Source organism: Arachis ipaensis, chromosome B4 (assembly GCF_059453495.1).
Source record: "Arachis ipaensis isolate K30076 ecotype BB chromosome B4, ASM5945349v1, whole genome shotgun sequence".
In the NCBI taxonomy this organism is placed as follows: domain Eukaryota; kingdom Viridiplantae; phylum Streptophyta; class Magnoliopsida; order Fabales; family Fabaceae; genus Arachis; species Arachis ipaensis.
The window spans coordinates 2140329-2166542 of NC_142439.1; the positions used below are offsets into that span (position 1 = coordinate 2140329).

General features: G+C 32.6%; 4 protein-coding genes and 1 long non-coding RNA gene across 5 annotated transcripts; 1 reads left to right on the forward strand and 4 right to left on the reverse strand.

The window, feature by feature from the left end:
* Positions 1 to 7124: 7124 nt before the first annotated feature.
* Z-ISO (15-cis-zeta-carotene isomerase) lies at positions 7125 to 11250 on the reverse strand. Its single transcript, XM_016341467.3, has 5 exons — positions 11165 to 11250; positions 9898 to 10386; positions 8199 to 8345; positions 7819 to 8028; positions 7125 to 7630 (listed from the first exon to the last, which is right to left on the reverse strand). The coding sequence occupies exons 2-5, from the start codon at positions 10351 to 10353 to the stop codon at positions 7295 to 7297; spliced, it is 1149 nt and encodes a 382-aa protein (XP_016196953.2). The 5' UTR covers positions 10354 to 10386; positions 11165 to 11250; the 3' UTR covers positions 7125 to 7294.
* Positions 11251 to 12051: 801 nt separating this feature from the next.
* On the forward strand, positions 12052 to 16560 carry LOC148566448 (uncharacterized). The gene is made up of 2 exons (XR_015881356.1): positions 12052 to 12255; positions 15248 to 16560. It is a non-coding gene; the product is annotated as an uncharacterized LOC148566448 (long non-coding RNA).
* Positions 12232 to 14641, reverse strand: LOC107638275 (NADH dehydrogenase [ubiquinone] iron-sulfur protein 5-B). The gene is made up of 2 exons (XM_016341468.3): positions 14409 to 14641; positions 12232 to 12511 (listed from the first exon to the last, which is right to left on the reverse strand). The coding sequence occupies exons 1-2, from the start codon at positions 14556 to 14558 to the stop codon at positions 12413 to 12415; spliced, it is 249 nt and encodes an 82-aa protein (XP_016196954.1). The 5' UTR covers positions 14559 to 14641; the 3' UTR covers positions 12232 to 12412.
* Positions 16561 to 20668: 4108 nt separating the features above from the next.
* LOC107638273 (alpha/beta-Hydrolases superfamily protein) lies at positions 20669 to 23411 on the reverse strand. Its single transcript, XM_016341466.3, has 7 exons — positions 23171 to 23411; positions 23033 to 23070; positions 22615 to 22686; positions 22310 to 22544; positions 22123 to 22240; positions 21388 to 21510; positions 20669 to 21224 (listed from the first exon to the last, which is right to left on the reverse strand). The coding sequence occupies exons 1-7, from the start codon at positions 23226 to 23228 to the stop codon at positions 20894 to 20896; spliced, it is 975 nt and encodes a 324-aa protein (XP_016196952.1). The 5' UTR covers positions 23229 to 23411; the 3' UTR covers positions 20669 to 20893.
* A 618-nt stretch (positions 23412 to 24029) lies between these two features.
* Positions 24030 to 25489, reverse strand: LOC107635803 (glutathione S-transferase U17). The gene is made up of 2 exons (XM_021120252.2): positions 25172 to 25489; positions 24030 to 24591 (listed from the first exon to the last, which is right to left on the reverse strand). The coding sequence occupies exons 1-2, from the start codon at positions 25487 to 25489 to the stop codon at positions 24217 to 24219; spliced, it is 693 nt and encodes a 230-aa protein (XP_020975911.2). The 3' UTR covers positions 24030 to 24216.
* Positions 25490 to 26214: the final 725 nt, after the last annotated feature.

A 26214-nucleotide genomic window follows, 5' to 3' on the forward strand; every position in this document is an offset into this window, starting at 1 on the left:
GCCACTGTTAGATACTAGAAAAATGACGTAGCGAAATATATATATGAAAAATTAAAAATTTGTAATAAAATAACTTTGTTTAAGAATCACAGTTTCTTTCTATCACAAAGAGATTAAAATAAGACTCTTTTTTAATAAAAGGAGAATACACATCTCTTTAAACATAGGAGAAAACCTCTCAAAGAAAAATCTTTCTATGTAACTCTATGTTACTATTATTCTTATTGGATGAATTAATTAAACTAAATTAAAAAAGCTCAATTTATAGATGCACTTCTTTGATGTAAACCATCCCTCAATTAGAGAAAAATAACTCTTCTCTGTTTTCGATCATTAAAATTCTATAGTTATAAGTTAGGAATGTTTATATCCTTTATTTTATTTAGATTTTTTATCAAAATAACTTTATACTAATTTTACAATCTTGTGTAAAATTAGTGAAGCTATTTTAGTAAAAAGCTAAATAAAATTAAAGGATATAAATATTCCTAACTTATAACTATAGAATTTTAATCGTAGAAAAAAAAATTATTTATTTCTAATTGATGGATGGTTTACATTAAAGTACATCTATAAATTGAGCCTTCTTAATTCAATTTAATCAATTCCTACAACAAGAATAATAGTAATATTGTGTTACATAGAGAATTTTTTTTTTTTGGAGATTTTCTCCTATATTTAGATAAAGATGTATTCTCTTTTTATAAAAAAAAAAGTATTATTGTAATCTCTTTGAGATAGAGAGAAGTTGTAATTCTCAAAAAAAATTTATTTTATACAAATTTTTAATTTTTTATCTTTATATGTTACTGTGTCATTTGTTTGAAACCTAACAGTGGTATCAGAGCCAAAGGTTATTGATTAATAATTTTTTCTTCCGCAGTGAGTTACCGCATATAAAAAAATGGCAACAAAGTGTGAGATTCTGAAATTCAATGGGAGTCATTTTTTCTTATGAAAATTGAAAATAAAAGCAATTATGAGGAAAGATAATTGCATGGCAGCAATTGAAGGTAGACCTACTGAGATTACAGATGAAAAATGGAAGGAGATGAATGACAATGTCGTTGCAAACTTACACTTGGAACTTGGTGATTCAGTCTTGTCAAGTGTAGCAGAGAAAGGACAACAAAGAAAATTTGGGATACTCTCACCAAATTATATGAAGTCAAGTCACTTCACAACAAGATATTCTTAAAGAGAAGACTTTATACTCTTCGAATGAGTGAATCTACATCGGCAACAGATCACATCAATAATCTAAATATACTATTTTTCCAACTCCAATCGTTGGATTACAACATAGCAGAAAACAAACGTGTAGAGCTTCTACTTCAAAGTCTACCAGATTCATATGATCAGCTCACCATTAACTTAACCAATAATATTTTGACAGACTATATTTCCTTTGATGATATGGCTGCTGCGATTCTTGAAGAAGAATCCAAGCGCAAGAATAAGGAAGATAAATTAGAGAGCTCAAAGCAAGCAAAAGCGCTGTTAATGATGAGAGAGATATCAATGGAGTGTGGTTTCAGTGGGAGCCAAAGTATTACCAAAGTCACAAGAAAAGAAGCAATTCAAATGCTACAATTGTGGTAAGAGAGGACACTTCAAGAAAGATTGTCGAAATAAGAAGAGTATAGAGAAGGTTCCAGAAAGATCAAGTTCTCAAGGATGTATTGTGAGTACATTTTATGATGGAGAAATCCTATATGACGAAGCAACAATTGGTTCTAAAGGCAACAAACAACTCACTGGTGCCTGGATTGTTGATTCAGGAGCAACTTGGCACATGACTCCTCATCGTGATTGGTTTGTACATATGAACGAGTCGTGGAAAGATCTGTGTTCATGAAAAATGATCATGCCTTAGAAATTGTTGGAATGGGTACTGTCAAAATAAAAATGTTTGATGGTTCTATTCGTTCACTTCAAGAGGTAATACACATGAAAGGCTTAAAGAAGAATTTGTTGTCGATTAGACAATTGGATGAACTTGGTTGCAAGACCCATGTTAAAGGTGAGATCTTGAAAGTTGTTAAAGGTGCTCTGGTAGTAATAAAAGCATAAAAGATTACAACAAATCTATACATGCTTATGAGAGATATTTTGCTAGAGACAAAGGCATCAGTTGCTTCAGCAAGCCAAGAAGAAATGACGATAACATGGCATCACAAACTGAGCCACATGTCAAAACGAGGCTTGAAGATTCTTGTGGAACGTAATCTCATTCTTGGGCTCAAATCGATAACGTACTATTTTGTAAGCACTGCATTACAAGCAAATAACATAGATTGACGTTTGGTAGATCAACTGCTCAGAGCAAGCACATATTGGCGTTGATTCATTCTGATATATGGGAGTCGCTGAAAATGTCCCTAGGAGGAGCAAAATATCTTTTATCTTTTATTTATGATTACTCTAGGAAGCTATGGATGTTCCCAATCAAGAAGAAGTCAGAATATGTCAATGGTGAATATGTCAATGGTGATTTTCTAACATTTTGCAAGCAAGCAGGTATTTAACGGCAATTCATAGTTGCATATACGTCTCAGCAAAATGGTGTAGCAGAACGAATGAATAGGACTCTTCTAGAAAGAGCACGAGCTATGTTGCAAACTACAGATTTAGCCAAGTCTTTTTGGGCAGAAGCTATTAAAACTGTCTATTATGTGATAAATCGGTTACCATCAACTGCAATTGGATCAAAGACACCAATGGAGATGTGGCAATATAAGCCACCTAATTATTCTTCTTTGCATATATATGGTTGTCTTGTGTGCGTGATGTACAATTCCCAAGAAAGAACAAAGTTGGACCCAAAGTCTAAAAAATGTATATTCTTGGGTTATGCTGATGGAGTTAAGGGGTATTACTTGTGGGATCCCACTGCCCGCAAGGTAGTTGTCAGTAGAGATGTAATATTTTGTAGAAGATGAATTACAAAGAGAACAAAAAAATGATAGCACTATTAAAGAAATAACCACTGTTCAAATAGATGAAAAATGTAGAGAAAATGGTTTTCCTAAAGCAGAACCAGAGCACGAAGAACAAGAAGCAGAGACCAATGACATAGAAGTTCATCCATCCACTCGACAAATAAAAATACCATCATGGTACTCAAATTATGTTTTGACAAGTCATAATGCAAATTGTCTTCTAATAAAAGATGGAGAGCCGATAACTTTTATGAAGACTATGCACAATCCAGAAGCTTCTATGTGGATGACAGCAATGCAAGAAGAAATCGATGCATTACATAAGAACCATACCTGGAAATTTTTCGTTGCAATTCCAGCAGGTTGGAAAGTCATTGGTAACAAATGAGTTTACAAGATCAAGCGAGATAATAATGATCAGGTAGAATGATATCATGCAAGCTTGGTTGTCAATGGATATGTTCAGAAAGGTGTTGAATTCAATGAAATATTTTCTCCAGTGGTGAGATTAACTACTATCAGAGTTGTTTTGGCTATTTGTGCTGTATTTGATTTACATCTAGAGCAATTAGATGTAAAGATTGTTTTTTTTAATGGAGAACTTGAATATATATATATATATATATATATATATATATATATATATATATATATATATATATATATATATATATATGAAAGTCATTGGTAACAAATGAGTTTACAAGATCAAGCGAGATAATAATGATCAGGTAGAATGATATCATGCAAGCTTGGTTGTCAATGGATATGTTCAGAAAGGTGTTGAATTCAATGAAATATTTTCTCCAGTGGTGAGATTAACTACTATCAGAGTTGTTTTGGCTATTTGTGCTGTATTTGATTTACATCTAGAGCAATTAGATGTAAAGATTGTTTTTTTTAATGGAGAACTTGAATATATATATATATATATATATATATACGCACTAACCAGAAGGTTTTGAAGAACAAGAAAAAGAAAACTTGGTTTGTAGGTTAAATAAATCTCTATACGATCTAAAGCAGGCGTCAAGGTGTTGGTATAAGAGATTTGATTCTTCCATTATTTGCCTTGGATACAGCAGACTTAGTTTAGATCATTGTACTTACTATAAGAGGACTGATGATAATGATTTTATCATTCTTCTGTTGTATGTAGATGACATATTGGTGGTAGGCCCCAACAAAGATCGAATCAAAGAGTTGAAGGCACCGTTGACTAGAGAGTTTGATATGAAAGACTTGGGACCAGCAAACAAGATTCTAGGGATGCAAATCCACCAAGACAAAAGGGATAGGAAGATTTGACTATCACAAAAGAATTATTTGAAGAAGATCTTGCAACACTTCAACATGCAAGAATGTAAGTCAATTTTCATCCTACTTTTTTATGAATTTTAAATTATTCTCAAATACGTGCCTAGAAGTGAAGCAGAAAGGATGAAAATGTCTCGAGTACTAAATGCATCAACGATGTGAAGAGCATTTGAATAATTTAAGTTGATTTATGGCATATTCGCGTAAAGAGCATTAGAATGCTGTTAAGAGGATTTTGAGATATATCAAATGAACTTCGAATGTTGCATTATGTTTTGAAAAATCAAAATTCATTGTCAATGGATATGTCAATTCAGACTTTGCAGGTGGTCTTGATAAACGAAAATTTACTATAAGATATATGTTCGTACTTGTAGGAGGAGCTGTAAGTTGGCTATCTAAATTACAGACTGTTGTAGCTCTATCCACTACAAAAGCTGAATATATGGCAGCTACACAAGCATGCAAGGAACCTATTTGAACCCAAAGGTTGATGGAAGAGCTCGGACACAAACAACAAAAGATTCCTGTGTATTGTGACAATCAGAGTGCCTTGCAGATTGCAAGGAATCCTATCTTTCATTCAAGGACAAAATATATTGGAGTACAATATCACTTTGTTTAGAAAGTAGTAGAAGAAGGGAGTGTGGATATACAAAAGATTTATACTAAAAATAACCTAGCAGATGCCATAACAAAACCAATCAACACTAATAAGTTCGAATGGTGCAGATTCTCCTAATGCCTATTGAGTACATGAGCAACATAAAATCGTGAGACTTTTAATACCAAAATTAACTTTAACTAAGAGGTTGTAAAATTGGTAAAGCTATTTTGGTAAAAATCTAAATAAAATAAAAGGATATAAACATTCTTAACTTATATAACTATAAAATTTTAACGGTAGAAAATAGAGAAGACTTATTTACCTCTAATCAATGGATGGTTTACATTAAAGAAGTGCATCTATAAATTGAGCCTTTCTAATTAAATTTTTTTTGAGAAGTTTTCTCCTATATTTAGAAAGGTGTATTCTCTTTTTGTCAAGAGAGAATATTATTGTAATTTCTTTATAATAAAGAGAAGTTATAATTCTCAAAGAAAATTATTTTATACAAATTTCTAATTTTCAATCTCTATATTTTGTTGCATCATTTGTTTGGTATTTAACATAAAAATTTGAGTTAATAGAAAAAAATAATATGAATAATTATATATCTAATAAATACAAATTGTGTCAATAGACATCTTTTATAATCAATTATCTTTTTATTCTCAAATTCTTTTCTATTCTACCCTCCATTAGCTTCATGAAATTTTTTTTGGCTTGTAGTATGTAAATCATGGTTCTTATCACGATTTACTTACATTTTTTCAAACTAAATTGTGGTTTAATCAAGGTTTTAAAAACTAAATCGGTCATCGAACCACTTTAATTATTAGTTTATTGATTTAATTGTGGTTCAACTGAAATAACCGTTTTATAATAAAATAATAAATAATTATGTTAAGTGCATACTAACCCCGTCACAAAAGTAAAATATATATTAAAAATAAGTTAAACTATATATGTATTTGTATACAAATATATGGTAGTTAATTTTAGTGTACAAATAGTATTTTTATAATATAAAATAATTGAATTATAATAAAATAATATATAAAATAATAAAAAAATACAAAAACATAAATACAAATAATTAAATTATATTCTTATTATATTAATATTTTAAATTATAATCTTTAGAATAAAATCTTTGTATTAGTGTTATATTATAATTATAATTATTTGACTAAAATTTTTTGGCCGTTTATAAAATTTTAATTCAAATTAAAATTATTAAACACTTGAGATTGGGTTACTTTAGTTAACTTTAGATTGGGTTGAAGAATACACCTGAAGTCCATCATGAGTAATCCAGCGTCTTCATTCTTCATAAGAAGGGTAAGAAAATTGTTGGGTTTGAACCAAAATAGAGAGTAGCACATATCTTCTAATATACCCCTAATTATCACTCATCACCCCCATGAATCCCTTACATTCCAATCAGTAAGGAAGGAAGATATTAATATCCTAATTCCTAAGCCATAAAGTGATAGATCATAAAACAAAAGTAACAAGCTCCAGTGCTCCTTTTTGCACAACCATTGCCCCTCTGTCCCAAAGCCGTCGTCGTCACGCCAGGCTATTTTGGATCCACCGCACGTCCCCGTGTCGTTCCGATCCGCTGCTTTCCCATCCGCTGCTTTCCCTATCGTTCTGCTCGGCTTTTCTTCTTCATTTTTCACTTTTCTCCTCTTTTACTGCGTTATTGCGTTTATGGTTTTCTACATCTCTCTACGTTCTTTTTTTTTTTTTTTTTTCTGGAGGTGGTCCCAAGAGAATATAGCAATGGAATAGTGTTAGGTAGTTGAATTTGGCTCTCTGTATTTTGAAGGTGAGAGGGAAAGTTTTTTTTCCGAAAACCGGTCAGGTTCTGGTTCGATCCGGCCAACCGATTCCTGCCGGTTCAATGGTTCAGGAGCGGTTCTGCCCGGTGGTTTCAGACTGTAAACCGAACCGTATAAAGATACATATATTTTTATATGTATCAAATTCGTGGATTTGAAATTTACATATAAAGATACAGGAGATGAATGTAACCAAATTTACTTCAAGGATCTATGTAATTTTATATTTTTTTAATTTTATATTTGAAAAAAATCCTTGTCCTCCCTCGATGTGATGATGCTTGAATCATTTAAGTTTTCAGCTTATATAGTTGCATCTAACACAACTTTACACCGTTTCTAGGCCAAAAGGAAAAATAACACACAATTATATATCTATATATATATATATATATATATATATACAAGGTCATATTCATCAATTATTTCAATTTCATTTCACTTTCATTCTATTATTCATTTCTTTGTTGATTTCTCATCTCCATATATTGATACATACAACAGCAAGTGGAATTAGCGTTTACCTCTTAAACATTTTGTTCTTCACACAAATGAGAGGGAGGTGTTGTGTTGTGTTGTGCTACCTACCAATGAAGCCTGAAACTAGCAGCCTGCATAAGAGGGTGCGCAAAGTATGCTCCTAGTGTCATTGCAGTGATTGCTAAGTATGGCACTCGAATGAACTCCTTGTAGAAATCTTTTGGCAGCTTTTGCCGGCCATCGATAATTGCGGCGAAAGGGACAACACTTGTTCGACCCTTAACTAACTCAAAATCTTCCCCATACCTTAAAGCCAGTCTCCTGTCTCCATTCCAAACACCAAATAGATGATGCGCAATTAAGCCTATTGAAGCTGCAATAGCCACAGAATTTCCGATCCAAATCGTGTGAGCTAGACACCACATAACCTGCCCAACCATCTAGACCAAAACAAATCCTTCAATCAGAGAGCAAAATATGTTCAATCAAAGAGCATAATAAGTTGTGCATTAATAAATACAATAGACATGCATTAAGAAAAATCATTTGATGGTATTTAAGTTATTATTCACAAAGATTATCAAATTCATTAGTCGTACCAAAACTATTTCAAACATTGGATTAATACCTGTGGGTGCCTTGTTATTCTTATGATCCCAGTTTCCCAGAGATGTAATTTAGGCTTGTCAACTGCTGCAACCTCTAAAAGATTAAATGTCGAAGGATACAGAAAAAAGAAAGAGATGAAATTAGAGATCCACACAAGTTCATGAACCCCAGGAGCACTTTGGAGCTGCCATAGTTGAACTCCGTCATATCTGTGGTTAATGAAATACACCTGCATGATGATGCCAAACATGGCAGAGTCTGTTAGTTTGAAGAATCAACTTCCATTTTCACAATGAAATGCTAGTGATCCAAAATAAATAATGCATTTGCTTGCATATGAGAGAGAACCAGACATGAGTTATTGGGTGGATTCATGAGAAAAGAGTAGTAACTACTCACAATGGTACTGAGAGCCAAAGGAAGCGATATCCCTGCGAAAAGAACACGGTATGCTCTTTCTCCAATAAGTTTCTCACCAGAGTCCCGGAGGCTAGCTAAGCCACTATGGACACATGCAAATATGAGAATTAGGATCAACATCACCACCTGCAGATTAACATGTCAAGGTTCCCTTACAAACCACAAGAAAGAGTGAAAGACTACTCTTGCAGATTTTATAAGTGGTTAGGTCATGAACATCACACATTATCTTCTCATCAAACAAAAATATTACAGTAACAATAAGAACAACCAAGCTCTTTCCCACTACTATGATTGAATACAGGGTGAAAATTTCCGTCTATGTGTTCACTGCATTGATCAAAACAATGATGTAATCCTCTATAGTAAACCATACGTCCATACCCATATGTATTGACAATATAATTAAATTTGTGAATGGTTTTTCCTATAATTGTTTTGGTGTCCTTGACTCCTACATCCAACTATTGAGTTGGCGCATCTGATCCACTTTCCTTATTGAGCTTCCAAGCTGAACTTCTACTATGCTATCTCAACTAAGTTACTAACTTTATTCTTTCAGACTATATGCATAAAGAAAGAGCAATTTATCTAATTTATTAGTCTTTATATTTTACTTTATAAAAAATATTTGCTAAACCCATGGGTTTAGTATCAATAGTATAGACACAATTCTAACTATTCATCTTGTATGTAGGGTCCATAAGTACAAATTCTCGTATACAACATGAGTAGTTAGGATTTGATGTCTATATTATGGACACAAAACCCATGGCTTCATGTAACATTATTGTTTACTCTATCCAAAGGAGGATGCTTTGATGGGAGCACAACAACCGAGTTTTGTGCTACTAAGATGTATTTAACAAAACCATTGAGACTTGTATAAACTAATTCTGAATTCACACCTTGGTTCTCAAACTCATTACTTATGGACAAAACTCATTACTTGGTATTCAAGTCCATCTAATCAGAACAAAGTTGACACCAAAGCAAGTGACAAAAGCCAAGCCTTTCCCCCCGATTAATCAATTATAGCTATATGAAGTTCTGAACCAAATGACATCATTTTATCATTTCCCAAATCAGGTTTATACTCAAGCCATATTATGAGTTCACCTCAACCATGTGTACTCATTTGGATATAAGCCAACTAACCCAAAAACACCTTATTGGCCGTTTTCAGCATAAACACTACATACTCAGAAATTCTTGTGTGTTCTTGGAGTATATTAAATTTGGATCACATATTGAAAGTGTTTTGTGTTGACACCATCAGTATCCACACCTTATAACCAGTTTGGAACTTAGTGACAGTTAAGGCTCTTAACCCTTTATAGCATAGTTATATGAAATGCATTATGTAGTACACCACATTTAAAATATTTTCTTTGGAAAATATAATTATGGCGATTCAGTACGCAGATGAATTGTGAATTAGCACCTGCAAATTTATACACGGTATGTCACCTAATTGGTGAATTCATATAAATATGCTAAGTGGGAATCAAACCTGAGGCTCTTCATCTACATACATAAACAGTGTATGAAAAGTGTTTTAGGATCAAGAAACAAATTCATAAACAGAGAAATTCTTCGAACTCGAATTAGATGTGTATCAGGAACATTAAAAAAAAAAAAACTCCTTGGAAAGAGGGGAAGAAACAGAATGAAGTACCTCATGACTATCAGAAACACCTGAAACGGCGTCAACGAAAGCCTTTCCAAAACCGGTTGAATCATCAATCCAAGCAACGTTGAGAACAAACAGCACCGTTCCGAGAATAACGGAAAAGTAAACCCACGAAGATAGTTTCTGTTGGCCCAATTCAAACGCCGCAGAGTCCTCACCAACAAGACTCGAATCTTGTTCTGTTTCGGCATCTGCGTCTCGAATTGAAGTGCGAACAACATCGAATCCCCGACGAGAAGAAAGCAAGAACGGAATTGTACGAGAAGAGTTGAAGTGATGGAATAACAAGCATTTTTGGAATCGATGTGTTTGGTTGGGATTAAGGCGAACTGAGATTGAGTTGGACGGGTGTGTGGAAAGGGGTGGGGAAGAGTGGCGGTCGTGGTGGTGGTGGTGGTTGGAAATGAAGGAAGTGGTGGTGGAGAGAAGGGAAGAAGCCATGTGGCGGTTGGCTCTGCAAAGTGAAGTGCAGGACTGAGAAGCATAGGTTTAGACTTAGTTTGGTAAAGCTTTTACTTTTTAAAAGTAGCTTATAAAAGTTGTGTTTTAAAAGACGGCTTTTTAAAAACTATAGCATTTGCGTTTGGTAAAATCACGTTAAAGATAGCTTTTAATAAGTACAAGTATTATAATTGTATTTGGTAAAACAGCTTTTAAAAATTAAAAAAATTATAATAAACATATTTTTAACCAAGAATAATATTTTTTTTTCAAATTTTAGAGACCAATAATTTAAATATTTATTTGATTTACTCTCTATACTAATATAAATAGAGTTATCATTAGTCAATAATAAAACTTTTATGTAATCTAATGTTAGTACTGATATGCCTATTACCCATCTATATATATTGACTCACTTCTACAAATCACAAAAAATGAGACACATATCTCAAGTAAAATAGATTGTGTTAGAATTTCTGAATGTTAGGTTGAAAAATTAGAAATATATGACGATTCCAATGGCAATATAATGGCGGAAAATATGTGTGAAAAAATAAATAAAATCTAGTGTTAATAATTAATAATGGTAATTTTGAATATTTATTATATTAGATTTTTTTTTTAAATTTTGATAAGCACAAGCCAACTTTAAAAAGCTCCCTCTTAGGTGCTTTCAAAAGCACCCCTAGCTTTTAAAAGCCGCAAGCACAAGCACTTGGGCTTTTTAATTTACCAAACACAAAATGAGGTGCTTATGCTTTTAAAAAGCACAAGCACCTCTTCAAAAAGCTTTACCAATATTGTGTACGGCTTTTGGATTCGGATTTCACTATTTCATATTTTCATTTGTTGTTTTGTTTGTTATGGATGGCATCTACGTCGGCTCTTAATGGTAACATCTCCAACATGCCTTCTGCATTATATATAAATAGAATTTCAATTTATAATAAATTAATTCTTTTTTGTTGGATAATATAAATAAAAAAAGTAAAACGATTAAAGAAGGAGTCAGTGGGAGAGACATAAGTACATAACTATAAAAAGTCACTAATTAATAAAAAAAGAATAATAAATAGTGAGAAGAGGAAAAAGAATAAAGATATAGGATGTGAAAATTTTTTTTTAGTATTCTTTATGTACTCTTTATTTGTTTTTTTTTTTTTTACTTCTACTTGATATATGTTCATTTTTTTATATTGAATATGCAATTTTATATATGAGTACGAAGAGACTATGTTATTTGAGTTATAATTCATTAATAATTATCATGTATTTATATATAAATATATTTATTATTTATTTTATTTTTAATATATTTTGTATTGTAATATAAAAAATTAAAAATTATTAAAAATCTTAATTTATTTTTTTAATTTTTTTATTTTTAAATAAAAAAATTTTTATTTTTATCTTTTTTATGTTTATAAAAATAATATATATATAAATTTTTACTCATTTAAGTATTAAAAAGATAATTAAAAAATGAATTAGATTTTTTAATTATTATTTGAAATAAATTAAAATTAATTCATGGTTGATATATTTAGCAATTAATTTTTGATATATTTAATATAAATTAAATTTATGGTTGATAAATTAAATTAATTCTTTAAAATTATTATTCATAAAATTAATTTAACGATTAATTTTTTATATATTTTGATCTGTTACCAAAAATACTGACCCACCAGGCCACCACAATAACCTTGGAATCGGATCCCACCAAAAGAGATAACCTTCCCCAAAATCTCTCCAACGAAACTAAAAACTCAAAAATCGGAGTATCATCAGAAAGATTCCGTCAAAACCAGTAATAAAGAGTCACAAAAAAACCAGTAACAAAGATGCAGATAACGGCCACAGAAACTCAATATATCCACGGTGACTCATTCGTCACAGGTACGTAATCCATTTTATATTCTTCTGAATAATTTCACACTCTATACCTTTTAAAAAGAAGGGCACACTGAACTTGCAGGAACACCTATCCAAGAAAAAATTACAGTGTTTTATCATAATACTTATTCAAAAGCTTAAATTGATAACCGATTGAGTGTTAATGATGTCCTTTAACAGCCTCATCCTCCTTATCTTTCCTAGCAGCAGCTCTTATTTTGCGCTGCTCTTCCTTGTAAATCCTGTTTCTTCGTCGAAACTGTAGGAAACAATAAAACCCAAAATAAGTGATCACACATGTCATAACTCATCACACAATTTTACTTCTGTGGCACTGAAAACAAGCCTTGTATCTAACCCAATACACTTATGTTACGTGATTTTCACGAATTTGGATTCTCTAAATTTTGAATTTTACTTTAGAGGGTAAAATGTGATTTCTCACCATTGAATAGTTTCTCTCTCATATTTTTCTTGGCCCCACCCCACCTATGAAATAAATGATGAGAGATCACCCTTTACCAGAGTGAAATTCAAATTTACAGGATCCAAATCCGATTTTCACAATGCTGAGGCAAAGTAAATTCACAGCTTTTTCATTTTGTTAAGACGTGGCTTTCTCAATTGATATTAATACCTCAACCAAAATGCCAGAAATACATTTGCCACGAAAGTAAGCTTCAAAAGAAAATATTTTAAGGATAAGGTTATAATTACAGTACTGTTATATGCTTAAAATTAGATACTCGATCCTTATTATCATTATTATTTTTAAAAATCCCAAATGAGCTAACAATTTTCAATTTCCACCCATATTTTGGTTCTTCCCAAAAGCACCTCTTCTCTTCACCACTCCCAATGTATAGGATATTTTATTTTTAAAAAATGAAAGAAGCACTCAAAAGACTAACACTAAAAGTATACATCTAGTTCAAGAGCTATGTTTGAAGCAATTTAACTAGAGAAGGAAAACAAGGAATTGACAATAATGGAGCCATGGTACCTGATTATAAGTTTAAAACATTCACGATGATAAGCATGAATGGATTGCTTTAAACAGTTCATGAATGCAAGAGAAGAACAACTTCAAACATCACTCAACGCAATCTCTATATACTATTTCTGTCATTCATAAACCAAGTATATTTGTTTTATGTCAGCAATACTCATCATATTTACCATATGTGAAATTTTCACAAGCTTGGGATTCACAAGGCATACTAGAATGAAAAGAAGTCCGATAATCCTTAAGCATCTAATCAAATAGCTAAACAGCACTGTATGATAAATTCACTTAACAACAACAAATCTCTGAAATCATCGTATAATCATCAGCATTATACATCCTAGAGCAGTGTATTGAAGTAAAACTATTAGAGAACTAAATATGATCCTTTAATAATTTTAAGTCATTCAGTTTAGCCTAATAGCTAGCAGAGGATAAGCCATTATCCATTGTTAATGGAATATAAGCAACTTGATATATATATATATTATATAAAAGAACTTTACTCAAAAATAAACCTACAGCAAGCCCAAGGAAATCCACTGTCCCTGGCCAAATCAAGAATAAAATGGAAGGCAACAAAATGAAGCACAAAAGAAATCAGAGAAGCCGAAGAGATCAGCACAACTCTGCTGTGTCGATATCAACTCAAAGACTGATATGGAATGTAGATCAAAGTATGATTGCTAAAGGGAAATGACATAATTACAGTTATACCAATATCCCAATACAACATAAATGTGGAAACAGGGCAAAAACACAGGATTTGAAGTGCAATATAGAAATATCACTAGTATCGCTTTATTCACCATGTCTAAATGGATTGCAAACTCATGACCATGAGAATTGATAACATTACGAAGAGTAGCATAATTTATCGGGCATGCTCTGATTTTGTGCCCCATAGTACCTGCCTTGGTGGTTTATGAAACCGCTACTTAACAAAATGACAAAAACATGAAGATAACAGATAACAACAACGCTATAATATAAAGGCTTTAAGATCTGAAAGCGCAGCACGAATGAAAGTGGAATTGACTAGAGTAATTGGGAATTAGGGTTTTGGAGAATGAAAGAGGAAGGAACGAAGCAATGAAGAACGAAACAGAACAACAATAATAATCAGAAGAAAGAAAGAAAGAAAGAAGACCTCTTTGGAGTGATGGAGGCACTCGAGGTAGTCCTCGCGGAGGAGCTCGCAGTCCTTGGGCTCACGGCAGCGAGACATGCATTCGCTGAAGTCAATCCAGAAATCATAGCAACGACCTTTGTTCCCATTGATTCCCCACCCTGACGCCATCCTCACTCAGATCTCTCCTTCACTCTCCTCTTCTGCTTTGCTTTCTTTCTTCTCGCATCTCCTTCACTCTCCTGCTTCAAACCACCATCACCAATACTTCAGCCTAAATTACCAAAATGCCACTAGTCAAATTATAATATAATTATTTTATTTTTTTTTATTTTTAACTTCAATAAAATTGTTTAAAATAATATTTGTTAATAGAATCATCTTTATTTTAAAAAATAAGTCACATAATTTGAGTATATATACGAAATTGTAAAATAAAATAAATAAAGTTAATAACTAAAAGAAGAATAAAAACAAAAAATAGAAAAAAAGTGTTTAAAAAGTCTATAATTATTAATTTTATAATAGTAATCACTTTTTTATTTAATTAAAAAAAAGAAAAATAAAAATCTTCGACCCGACAAACCTGCCCGCCCTGCCCTGCCAAAACCCGCCAATTTGGCGGTGCGGGTTTAGCGAATTTTTTAATTCGGCGGGTTTCAAATCCTAGTTCGACCCGCCTTTTTTAGCGGGTTTAGCGGATCGGTCCGACGGGCTCGACCCATTTTGCCACCGAGTCCATGCACTGTAGGAGTGTGTGTGTTTTGTTCATTTGTGAAGTATATAATCTGTTATTGTCCGATTTATGTTGATGTGCCCCGTTGCTTGGTTTAACCCATGGCCTATGTTATGTGTTTTAGGTTGGGGAAGATGGGATGAGTGGCGAAACCATTCCTAAGGAGAAAACAGAAGCGATGGATTTGTCAAAAGGAGATGCAGAGATAGAAGTAAAAGAATCAGTGATGATTGTTAGTGGGATTGGGTCGTTTTGATGCAATTGATTTTTCATTCCTGATAACGAACGACATCCTTATGACGGAGTTCATAAATTTGCAAGCCGCTTATGACTACTACAACGAATACGGTCGCATTAAGGCTTGGTTTGGTAAAGCTTTTCGAAGAGGTGCTTGTGCTTTTTAAAAGTTCAAGCACCTTATTTTGTGTTTGGTAAATAAAAAATATCATGTGCTTGTGCTTGCAGCTTTTAAAAGATCGGGTACTTTTGAAAGCACCTAAGATAGAGCTTTTCAAAGTTGGCTTGTGCTTTTCAAAATTTAAAAGTCTAATATAACCTCACATGTTAACTAATTTTCAAATTTAATACTTGCATTTATGTCTATTATAGTATTTTTAAATTTTAAAAGCTATTTTACCAAATGTAATTGTTGTTGCTTGTATTTATTAAAAGTAATTTTTAATTTGATTTACCAAACATAAATGCTACAACTTTTAAAAAATCATCTTTTAAAAGTTAGCTTTTATAAGCTACTTTTGAAAAAGTAAAAGCTTTACCAAACTAAGTCTAAGGTATTCTCGATAAGGAGGTTGAAGGTGGGTCGCAGAACAAAGCAAGGGTTGGAGGATGAAATCATTTGGCAGATATTCGTGTGCTCGAGGGAAGGAGAGCGAGAGGGAAAACACATGTAGCAGGGAGACAGGAAGATGGATCCTCGATCTATCACACGTGCAGGTGTGAAGATTGGATAAAGGTGCATGTTGATGATACTAGTGGACGTTGGTATATTGAACAATTTTATGATAATCACAATCATGCCATGCTGGATGTGAGGTTTAGGGTCTGATATGGTCACACAGATCAGTCAAGAAAGGTGATTTGCACCAAATCAATTCAGTGAGGAAAGTTGGCTTGCGATTGCCAACGATATTCTGCGCTTTTGCCAATCAATCAGGGGATTTCAAGATTGTTGGATTCGAGATAAAAGATATCTATAATGCAATAGAGAAGCAAAGGCGGGTGATGAACGAATTTTTGTGTGGTCTAGAATTTTACAATAAATTCTCGTTGCAAGTATAGTTTCTAAACCAACAATAATCCTTTCATACAAAAATTTAGTTGTCACAAGTAACAAACCCCTAAAAATAATAACCGAAGTATTCAAACCTCGGGTCGTCTCTCAAAGAAATTGCAGGGAAGTGTATTTATTATTGGTTATGAGATTGTATCTTTTTGGGGTTTTTGAATAAGAAGTAAGAAAAGCAATTTGCAAAGGAATCAAACTAACAACTATAAAAGCTCTTGGCAAGGAATGAGAATTGGAAGTCCTATCCTTATTATCGTCCTCAATAGTGATGAGAATTGTTCATTGCTCCCACTTAGTTAACCCTCTAATTATGAAGGAAAGTCAAGTGGATGAATCAATTTGATTCCTCAAGTCCTAGTCAACTCCTAAGAAAAGACTAGCTTTAGTGGAATCTAAATCAACTAGCAACTTTTAATTATCAATCAACAAAAGAGTTTGATAACTCAAGTGTCACCAATTACTCAACCAAATCCAAGAGGAGATAAGTCTAATCTAGAATCCAACCAAACATTTTGTCAAACACTTGGTAGACACAAAATAAGAGCATAGAAAACTAACAAGAGAATATTAAATCTAAACAACCAATAGCAAGGATTAAATAACAACAAATGATGAAGCAAGCAATAAACATGAAATACCTCAAATTGCATTAAAAGAGAATTGAATCTAACATGAGAATTCATAAACTAAATTAGCAACATAAAGTGATGAGTATTCGCTTTATTCCTTATTTTACATTGCTTTGCTCTGATCATAATATTTATTATTACGCCAAATTCCTCTTCTTTCTTCTTATTATGCTGACTATAAAAATTTTAAGCGACTTACCATGGTAATGACACTTTTTTTTTATTGATTTTTAGCAAAACAGCATAATACATAACTACTTATTCCTATTGACACGTTAATAAGCTATATTTTTTCTTATTCTTTCTCAGTTGTTTTCATGTATTATTGAAAACTTCTCTATTTGTTGTTTATATTATTATTATTAGCAATTACTGCTTGTTCTTCAACTAATTACTCAATGTACATGCTGTCTTATTCATGTTTGTTTCAATTATTTAGAATAACGGAGCTTAATTTTAACTTTAGCCAATAATTTCAGAATATGTATTTAACAAAATTTCTTCTTAATGTATTGGAGATTGAAACAGGACATGTTTAATGTGTCTTCAATTTTTCACCTTCAACTTATGAGAATGGACCTCGATCATACGTGAGCAAATTTCACCTCCATCGAGTTATAACTTATGAACCTTACCTATAAGTCGCCGTTGACATTTCTACTTCGATAAAATTATGTATATGTATAATTTAATTTGCTCATATAAATCTTTTATGTCAACTTTCAATACATCATAGTTCTCTACGAAGTATCTACTACTCTATATATTCGAATTGATTCACATTATGTATGTATCTTATCATTTCATATATCAAAATCAATCAATCAATCCATCGAAAAACAAAATTGGCTATTAATCAATCCGAAAAAAAATAACTTTTTACCAATTAAAAAAAAACTCAATTAGCAATTATGTCAATTTATTTTTCTATTTTACAATAATTTATGCTTGTTTAGTTTTAATCCGTTTTATTTATGTTACAAATCTTTATCATTCACTCAATATTTAATAATTAATTATTTTGGGCAAGAAATTCATCAATAAGTTGCTGTGGGTTGGAAAAATTCTCTCAAGACAATTGATCATTACATTCTCGAATCATACAATCGATTCGGTCAACGAATACATATTTTCGAACTTTTCAATTCGCGTCAATCAAATACTATATGCCATCTATGAAAAATTGTTCTTAAGCAGAAAAGTATCCCCACACAATTATATTGATTTTTTAAATAAATATCGAACTAAGTTTTGGGACTACCACTTATTAAATAGGCATAACTATCTCACATTCTAATCTTTTTTATTCATCTTTATTTATTTGTTTATCTATTTCATCTGTTCGATCATTCACAATCTTTCAATATCACTTTTTCACTACCAATTTTTTTCATTTTTCTCTCTTTTCAATCTAATAAGTTGAGCTTGGGGCTGCCATAATCACAATTCCGATTTATAGGTCGGAAGCTCAACCTGTTTAATTGAAAATTTTCACAGGTCAAGCTTGGGGGCTATGTTCCGTCCGTTGACTATAATTCGGCTCAGGTAAAATTATAAATCGGAATCTAGTTAAAACTAAATACACACGTGCTATATCAGGAGTACGTGGAGAGTAGCTCTCCTAACGGACTAACCCAGATGAGCATATGAATCTCTCTGCAAATCTATATATCCACTCCTAACATGAAGGAGGTAAGGTACGTTATCTTCTACTCTTACTAACTTGAGCGTTGGAGTCCTTTTGCAGGTGCCCAACGCCGCCGTCCTTACAAGAAGACGATGTTCTTTCCTCTCACTCCAAGGAAAGCAAGTTCAAGCACTAGCAGAACAAGTTATACTTCGGAGACCTCTTTTCACGCAGGAACAAGTATATTTTTTGTTCATAAAGTTTGTCAAAAGTTTTAAAAATACTCTTATATTTTATTTTGTTTCAATTTTGTCTCAAAAATTTTTTATTTGCATCAAATATACTTCCCATAGCTAAATTTTCAAAAAATTTAAGATCAATCTAACAATAATACATGAAAATTATATTTGATTTGCTTATGTTGAGGGTTGTTGTTATGAAATTATTGTTGAATTGGTCTTAAAATTTTTAAAAAATTAGCTGATAGGGATATATTTAATACAATCGAAAATTTATGAAACAAAATTAAAATAAAATAAAGCTTAGAGGTATTTTTGAAACTTTTGTCAAATTTTAGGGGTAAAAAATATACTTTATCCTTCTAATTAAAATGAAAAAATCTAGAAAGTCAACTATATTATAGACCAACTAAACCAACTCTTTTATTTTTTATTTTGAAATTCGAAAAATTAGAATGATAAAAAATTATTTTTTGTTTTGTTTTATAACTGAATTATTTTTTCAATTGGTTTGTTAGAGTTAGTTTCATCCCTAGTTGGTTCCTAATAAAACCAAATTAATATTAGTTTGATTTCACTGGTTCTCCGACTTTGATGACTTTATCGGAGGAGCAGGAGAACTAGACTCTATCAGGGATCTCCATGGTAATGCCTGAGAGCTTTTGACCGGGGTGGGACACTTTTTAAAATATATATGGTGAAAACTCAGGTGCAGTCGACTTCACATAAAGTTGATAGCTGAGAACTGTTAGATGAAAATTTATTCAAATCAGTCAAATCATTTAACGGCTCTTAATTATCAATTTTATGTGAAGTCGACTCCACCTGAGTTTTCACCAATATATATTAAAAGGTTGATGAAAAAAAGTCGGTATAGATCGTTCAACATGACAGAGAAAGGAGTAATTGAGTTAGAGGTGATAGTGTAATTTGCGCATTAAGAAATTAAAATTGTAGTTATTTAAAAAAAATTTATTGATGCACTCTAATTTGTACCCGTTATAATTCAGTCGTAATTATAGTAAAAACTCAGGTGCAGTTAACTTCACGTGAAGTTAATAGCTGAAAGTCGTTAGATGATTTGATTGATTTGACTAAATTTTCATCGTAATTATGGTGGAAACTCAGGTGCAATTGACTTCACGTGAAGTTAATAGCTGAAAGCCGTTAGATGATTTGACTGATTTGACTAAATTTTCATCTAACGGCTTTCAATTATCAACTTCACGTGAAGTCAACTGCACCTGAATTTCCACCCGTAATTATAGTTCGAACTTATGAAATCGACGTACTCTAAACGACTTTAAATCGCTCTAAATTACTTTATTGCCATGATTAACACTATCATAACGGATAAACGGCCATAAGCCGAGCACAGCTTATAAATATATAAGTTATATTAGATGTATATTAAAATAAGTTATTATTATAAAATACATATTAAAATATAAAAAATATATAAAAAATAAATTAAATTATACGTATATTTATATATTTTTTTTGTCTACACATAGTATTTTTTAAATATATTTTTATAAAAAAGTAAATATTTATTATAAAGAAAAATAAGTATGTGTGATTCATAGTTTCATACAAATACACAGAAGTCAAGTATTATTTAAAAAATTGAATATAGACAATTACTGTCCAGATAGATAAGAAAAATAAATGTGTAAATCTACTATACGTTTATTTTCTCTATTTACTCTTCTACCTAATATATGGTAACAAAATGGATACAAGGTGTAAAGAAAATAAAAGGGAACATATATATAGTACCCAAAAATACTAGAAGGCCAACAGAATTTATTGTTTTGACCATCAGTTAGTTATCATATTTAAAAATATAAAATAAAGTATATTGTTGGATTATTAGATTAAAAAAACTAAACTAAAGAAATTGAGTTGATGGCTAACTGATGGCCAAAAACAAATGACGTCTGGCATTTCTCTATAGCAACCATGCTGGTTAATGAAGGAGGTGTTGTATCCATTGATCCAACACAGAGGGGGAGCCATACCATGGTCTGAGTTCATCATCTGAACCCACCGGTGAGTGGTAAACACCATCCAAAGAAATGTTAAGTGCGCCATCCAAGTGAGCTGATATTTGAGGTACCACGCCATCACCCCACACCTCTGCTTCCCCACACACCTGCTTGTAACCTTGCCCAACAATGCGACCACGTAATGTGCTTCCACTTTCCGGCTTCATGTTTACACCTTCACCTTCTGGAACTGCAAATTCTGCGTTTGCAACTGAATTTGAGCTGCCCCAAAGCGGAGCTCCTTGAATGTACCTTTAGTAATGATACAAGAGTCATGCTATTGATAGGAATATTACCAACTAACCTCATAAATATTCATCTACTTACTACTAACCCTCAAGTCTCAACTACTTATCATTACTTTAGTAAGTATGTTCATTATCAGGGAAAGTAAAACCGTAAAGTATATATATACCTTCCTGCAATACACACGTACTTAAGTTGAGGGGTGTAAACAGCTTTAGAGCAGTTCTTTTCGACATAATCAAGGAGGCCCCGAGTTTGATCAATAACCCCTGCCACGCCTTTTGGAGGAGGGCTGAAAACACAATTATTTCATCATTAGCAGCAACTTTATTTCTTTACTCCCTCATTCTCATGCTAACTGTCCAGTTCATTAACAATACAAAATTTCCGATTACAAAAAGAAAGAGGTAATGACTAATATAGTCCCTAAAATTATCATCACTCATTAAAACAGTCCATGACTTTTGGAAAAGACTAAAGAAAAAGTTTAGGGGCTAGCAACTTTTTCAAATTCTGGCCAGCATGTAACCAACAAAGAAAAGTGAGCTATTGGATGAAATCTCACACCAATCTCACACCATTAAAATCATCATTGATGGCTACAAATCACAAAAATTGCTGGTCCCTAGCACTCTTCAAAGACTAAATTAGTTCCTGAAGATACAAATCGTAAATCTTCTTTTTCTCTAATTCAGCTGTCATTAACACTGACATACAATGTTAAAGTGTTAGTCTGATAGTTTTGATTGGACGAATAGAGATTTATGATTTGTAAATTTAGGGATCAATTTGGTCAATTCTAAAAGTCAATAACTAATTTAACGAGCTCTCGAAATTTGACAATACCTCTTAAAGGACAGGAGTATAATGATGGATAGAACAAATTGGAAAAGGAACTAATTACAGGTGAGGAGTTCCAAGAGTTAATAACAAGGATACATGGTGGGAGAGTTCAAAATCTTGCATATAGAGACGCGCAAGCCATCCTCCTGCGGAGTGGCCAATGAGGGATATACTTGCATCTGTTACAACACAAGCTAAGGTTGGTTATGCCTTAATTAAGGGATGTAAGAAAAGAAGAGAAGGAGGACCTTGTTGTTGTGCCAAGAGCTTAGCCTCTTGAACCGCATCATCAACTCTCTTCAAATACCAATCAAGGACAGGCCTTGGCTGAAGGGTGCCACGCCAGTAATTGGGGTCTACCAAACCGGCAGCGTTACGGAGCCAATCAACTCTTGACACCTTTGCCACCACCGTGGGCACGCCGTACTTATCCTCTAGAGTTTGCTCTAACTTGTGGTAGTCGCCGGAGTTGTTCCCCAAGCCCTGATAATGAGTGATGAATGACATCAAAATTCAAATCAAATCATATCACAAAAGAGTAGAGAAGACTAACGGGAAGAATGACAGCCGGTCGGTAGTTATTGGAGGTTGAATGTGAAGCTGAGGTTGAACATTGGAGGAGTCTCTGCAGAGAGAAAGACAGAGAGTGAATAGAGATAATCACTTCCTTTGCCTCTACCCCTTTTAAGCAGTATAGTGAAAACACAGTTTAACTTCATATGAAGTTGATAAGTAATAGTTGTTAAATAATTTGTTAGGTCTGACTAAATTATCATTTAGCGATTCTCAACTATCAACTTCACACGAGAAATTAACCGTTGTTGGTGTTCACACAAATGCTAATTTGACCATTTCAAATAAAAGCTACAACACAGCTAGTGATTTCTGAATCGATCTTGTATCTGTGTATTGGATAATTCTCTCCCTCTCTCCGTCCAAATATAAAAATGTAACAATAATGATAGGTGTACCTGAGAGGGTAGTGGCTGATGTGAACACAAGTTTTCTCCTGATTATATTTGATTTAATGTAAGGACAGCAAAAAGAAGCGATAATGGAATCCAATAGCAATTGAAATAATAGAAAAAGCAGAGAACGAAGACGGTTACTGAGAAGGGTGTCGGGGAGGGCGTTGAAGTTGAAGTGGGGCACTAAGAAGCACGACATTCTAGTGTCCTCTTATCTCGTTAAGTCATATCATGTTGCAATTTACAGGACGAGGGAGCTATAGACTAGAGAAAGAATGAGTGTGTTAGTTGTTGGAAGCGTAGAGGCAACATACACTACATATATCATGAGGATAAGGAACACACACTGTGAGTGTGTGTCACATATCTTTTAGTTTTACTCTTCACCAAAATGGGAATCATAGCTAGAATCTCGATTTAATTCTTAAAATCTTCCGATATTACGATTTTAAATGAGTTAATCGATTTTACGAAATTTATATTAGATCTGACGATTTTACGATTTAAATCTTGTTAAAATTTTACGTTTTACATACTTAATTTATTTTTCGATTTCACGTATAATCTCGATTTTCTCTATCTTTGGGAATAGGATCTGGGATTAGTTTTTTTTTTAATGGACTTTGAAGTATCATGGGTCAGAGTATAAATTTGAAGATAGGAGATTTTTGTATGGGTTTAATTTTGATGGTTAATAGTTTTATATTATTATTTAATTACATTTATTTTTTTTGAATATTAATTATTCACACCATTAATATAAACATGATTATTTATTTATTTTTAATCAAATCAAAATTAAATTTTTTTAAATAAAGTATAAAAACATTATTTACCAAAATCAGTTTTTTTTTTCTTTTAGTTTTGACTATAATTGCGTGGACCAAGTCCAACATTGGTGAGAATATGGGAGAGAGGATTTCCTGATTATGGAGCAAAATTGGAGAAAGCAGCGGCCATTTTGGTATTGTGTAAAATGAGATATCACACCTTATTAAATAATTGAAAAAAAAAAATTAAAACATTAGAATCTAAATTATTATCGCATTTCTGTGACAAGAAATTAACATGAAACTAAAATCATGAAAAACATTATTCATATTCGGATCTTCCAATTCCCTACTACATTAGAATCTCATGAAGCATGGCATAGAATAAGTTCCCTGCTACCTTGTATAAGGAACTTTTTAATTTGGAGTAGAAGCAGCCATTTTGGCCATTAACATCTTAGCAAACTCAACAAGCTTCTCTGTTTGTGGCATAACATCTTTGACAGCACCATGTGCACAGAACCTCTCAGCCCATTTCGCCAAACAAGGTGTCTTAACTTGGTCAAGCAACTTCACCCCAGTGAGTGACTCTGTCACCCTCAGCCATCCCAAGAAGCACCCAAATGCAATGTCCAAGTAACCAATTTGGTCACCACCAAAGAAGTCTTTGCCTCTGCTTATCTTGTTAAGTGCATCCTCAAGCAATGTCAATCCTTCTCCGACCTCCTTTATCAACTTCTTCCTCTCGTCCTCTCCTTTTGCTCCTCTAACAGATCTCAAGGTCGGGTACCACTGCAAAATCACAGAATCATTTCCACACTTAAATTTCATCATTCCAAAACTTGCACATAAAAAAATTGTACTATGCAATTTTGTGTATTGACTATTTTGTATTCATAAAAATAATATTTTAACACAAGTTTGTCCACACATATGTGACACATGATTAAAGAAAAATGAATCTTAAATATATCATGTATAAACATAGTAGGGGATGCTTATATTAATGTAAAGTATATATCAATAGACAGGTATACATGCATCAAAATAAAATAAAATACTGACTATTTGTATGAGAGAATGCTGTATTAAGTGTTCCAAAGTAATGTAAAGAGTTTTCTTTTTTAACTTTTATAGTATTACATAATTTCCCCTGTGATGTCGTTTTATGCTTTTGAAATTTTTTTGTCAAAAGATTAGCTGTATATTAATAAGCAAAACAGTTAAAACCTCTCCTAAAATAGGTGGCAAATGGAGATTGGCTTTATGGTAATTGATGAATGATGATAATTTTCAATCAAGTTAAGCAAACAAAAAACATTTGACATATAACAGCTAGAAAACCTTGACAAGGTGGAGTATCATTGTGTACCTTGTCATCGAGATAGGTAGCCCAGAAGCGTGCAATGGCACGGTCGTAAGGCTCAGAAGGGAGAATGGATGGGCCAGAGGACCAGACATCATCCACATACTGCACAATGATCAAGGACTCGCAGATAGGTTTGTCTTGATTAATGAGAACAGGGACTTTCTTGTAAACAGGGTTGGAATCAAGAAGGAGCTGACTCTTAGGTTGAAATGTCTCCTCAAGGAACTCATAGCTCACTGATTTGATGTTAAGAGCTATCCTAGCCCTCATAACAAATGGACTAGGCCATGCCCCCAACAGCTTTACTTCACTCTTTGTCATGGTTTCTTCAGGAAATAAGGTTAAAACTCTTTTAAGTTACTTTTGGTATATGTATGACTATATAGAAGAATGAATCAATGGCAAAAAGGTTAGTTGATGTGAGAGTCTAGATCATAAATGCAAAGGTGGAATGGTAGATGAATGTGTACAAGGCTACCAAACTAACAAGTACCTACCAGTAATTTACTCGAGCTACTTGTTGGTCTCCTTGTTTTCCTGCACCAATGATCACGGTATGTATAACTTTTAAGAACGTTGTACAGTACCATGAAGTATGCACGATCATTAGATTCTCTCTATATGTATATATTGTATGCCAGATGAAATATGAGCATCAAATCCTTTCATCTGATTTGTTAATGTGGATAACTATAAGTAGAAGAATAAGCCAATGGCAACAAAGATTAGATAATTTATCACAAGGTCAGAGAGTTTATTGCATAATGCGAACATGGAATGCTAGATGAAGTTGTGTTTAGAAGTAGCACCCACCCACCACTAATTCTTCAAGGTTTTACATATTATGTGTTGTAATTTTTGCAAGAAAATAAAAGACAAACTTTTTTCAATAAGATTATGAAATTCCAGCATCTATATCAATTTTAAAATCCACCATCGCCAAATACAGAGATCTATAAGAAGTTATGAAGGATGTCAAAAACTATATTAGGAAAAAATTAGGTTGTATGAATTTCCTTTCATTTAAAAGAACTATTTACATATTT

Excerpts from the sequence above, each read along its gene's own strand:
- LOC107638275 (XM_016341468.3), bottom strand. The coding sequence starts at position 14,558 with ATGGCGTCAGGGTGGGGAATCAATGGGAACAAAGGTCGTTGCTATGAT. Across the intron at positions 12,512-14,408 it reads GCCTCCATCACTCCAAAGAG|TTTCGACGAAGAAACAGGAT; the intron begins GTCTTCTTTCTT and ends TGTTTCCTACAG.
- LOC107635803 (XM_021120252.2), bottom strand. The coding sequence starts at position 25,489 with ATGACAAAGAGTGAAGTAAAGCTGTTGGGGGCATGGCCTAGTCCATTT. Across the intron at positions 24,592-25,171 it reads CTACCTATCTCGATGACAAG|TGGTACCCGACCTTGAGATC; the intron begins GTACACAATGAT and ends GTGATTTTGCAG.
- Z-ISO (XM_016341467.3), bottom strand. The coding sequence starts at position 10,353 with ATGGCTTCTTCCCTTCTCTCCACCACCACTTCCTTCATTTCCAACCAC. Across the intron at positions 8,346-9,897 it reads GTGTTTCTGATAGTCATGAG|GTGGTGATGTTGATCCTAAT; the intron begins GTACTTCATTCT and ends GTTAATCTGCAG. Across the intron at positions 8,029-8,198 it reads CTTTGGCTCTCAGTACCATT|GTGTATTTCATTAACCACAG; the intron begins GTGAGTAGTTAC and ends ATCATCATGCAG.
- LOC107638273 (XM_016341466.3), bottom strand. The coding sequence starts at position 23,228 with ATGTCGTGCTTCTTAGTGCCCCACTTCAACTTCAACGCCCTCCCCGAC. Across the intron at positions 22,545-22,614 it reads GACCGGCTGTCATTCTTCCC|GGCTTGGGGAACAACTCCGG; the intron begins GTTAGTCTTCTC and ends ACTCATTATCAG. Across the intron at positions 22,241-22,309 it reads GCTCTTGGCACAACAACAAG|ATGCAAGTATATCCCTCATT; the intron begins GTCCTCCTTCTC and ends GTGTTGTAACAG.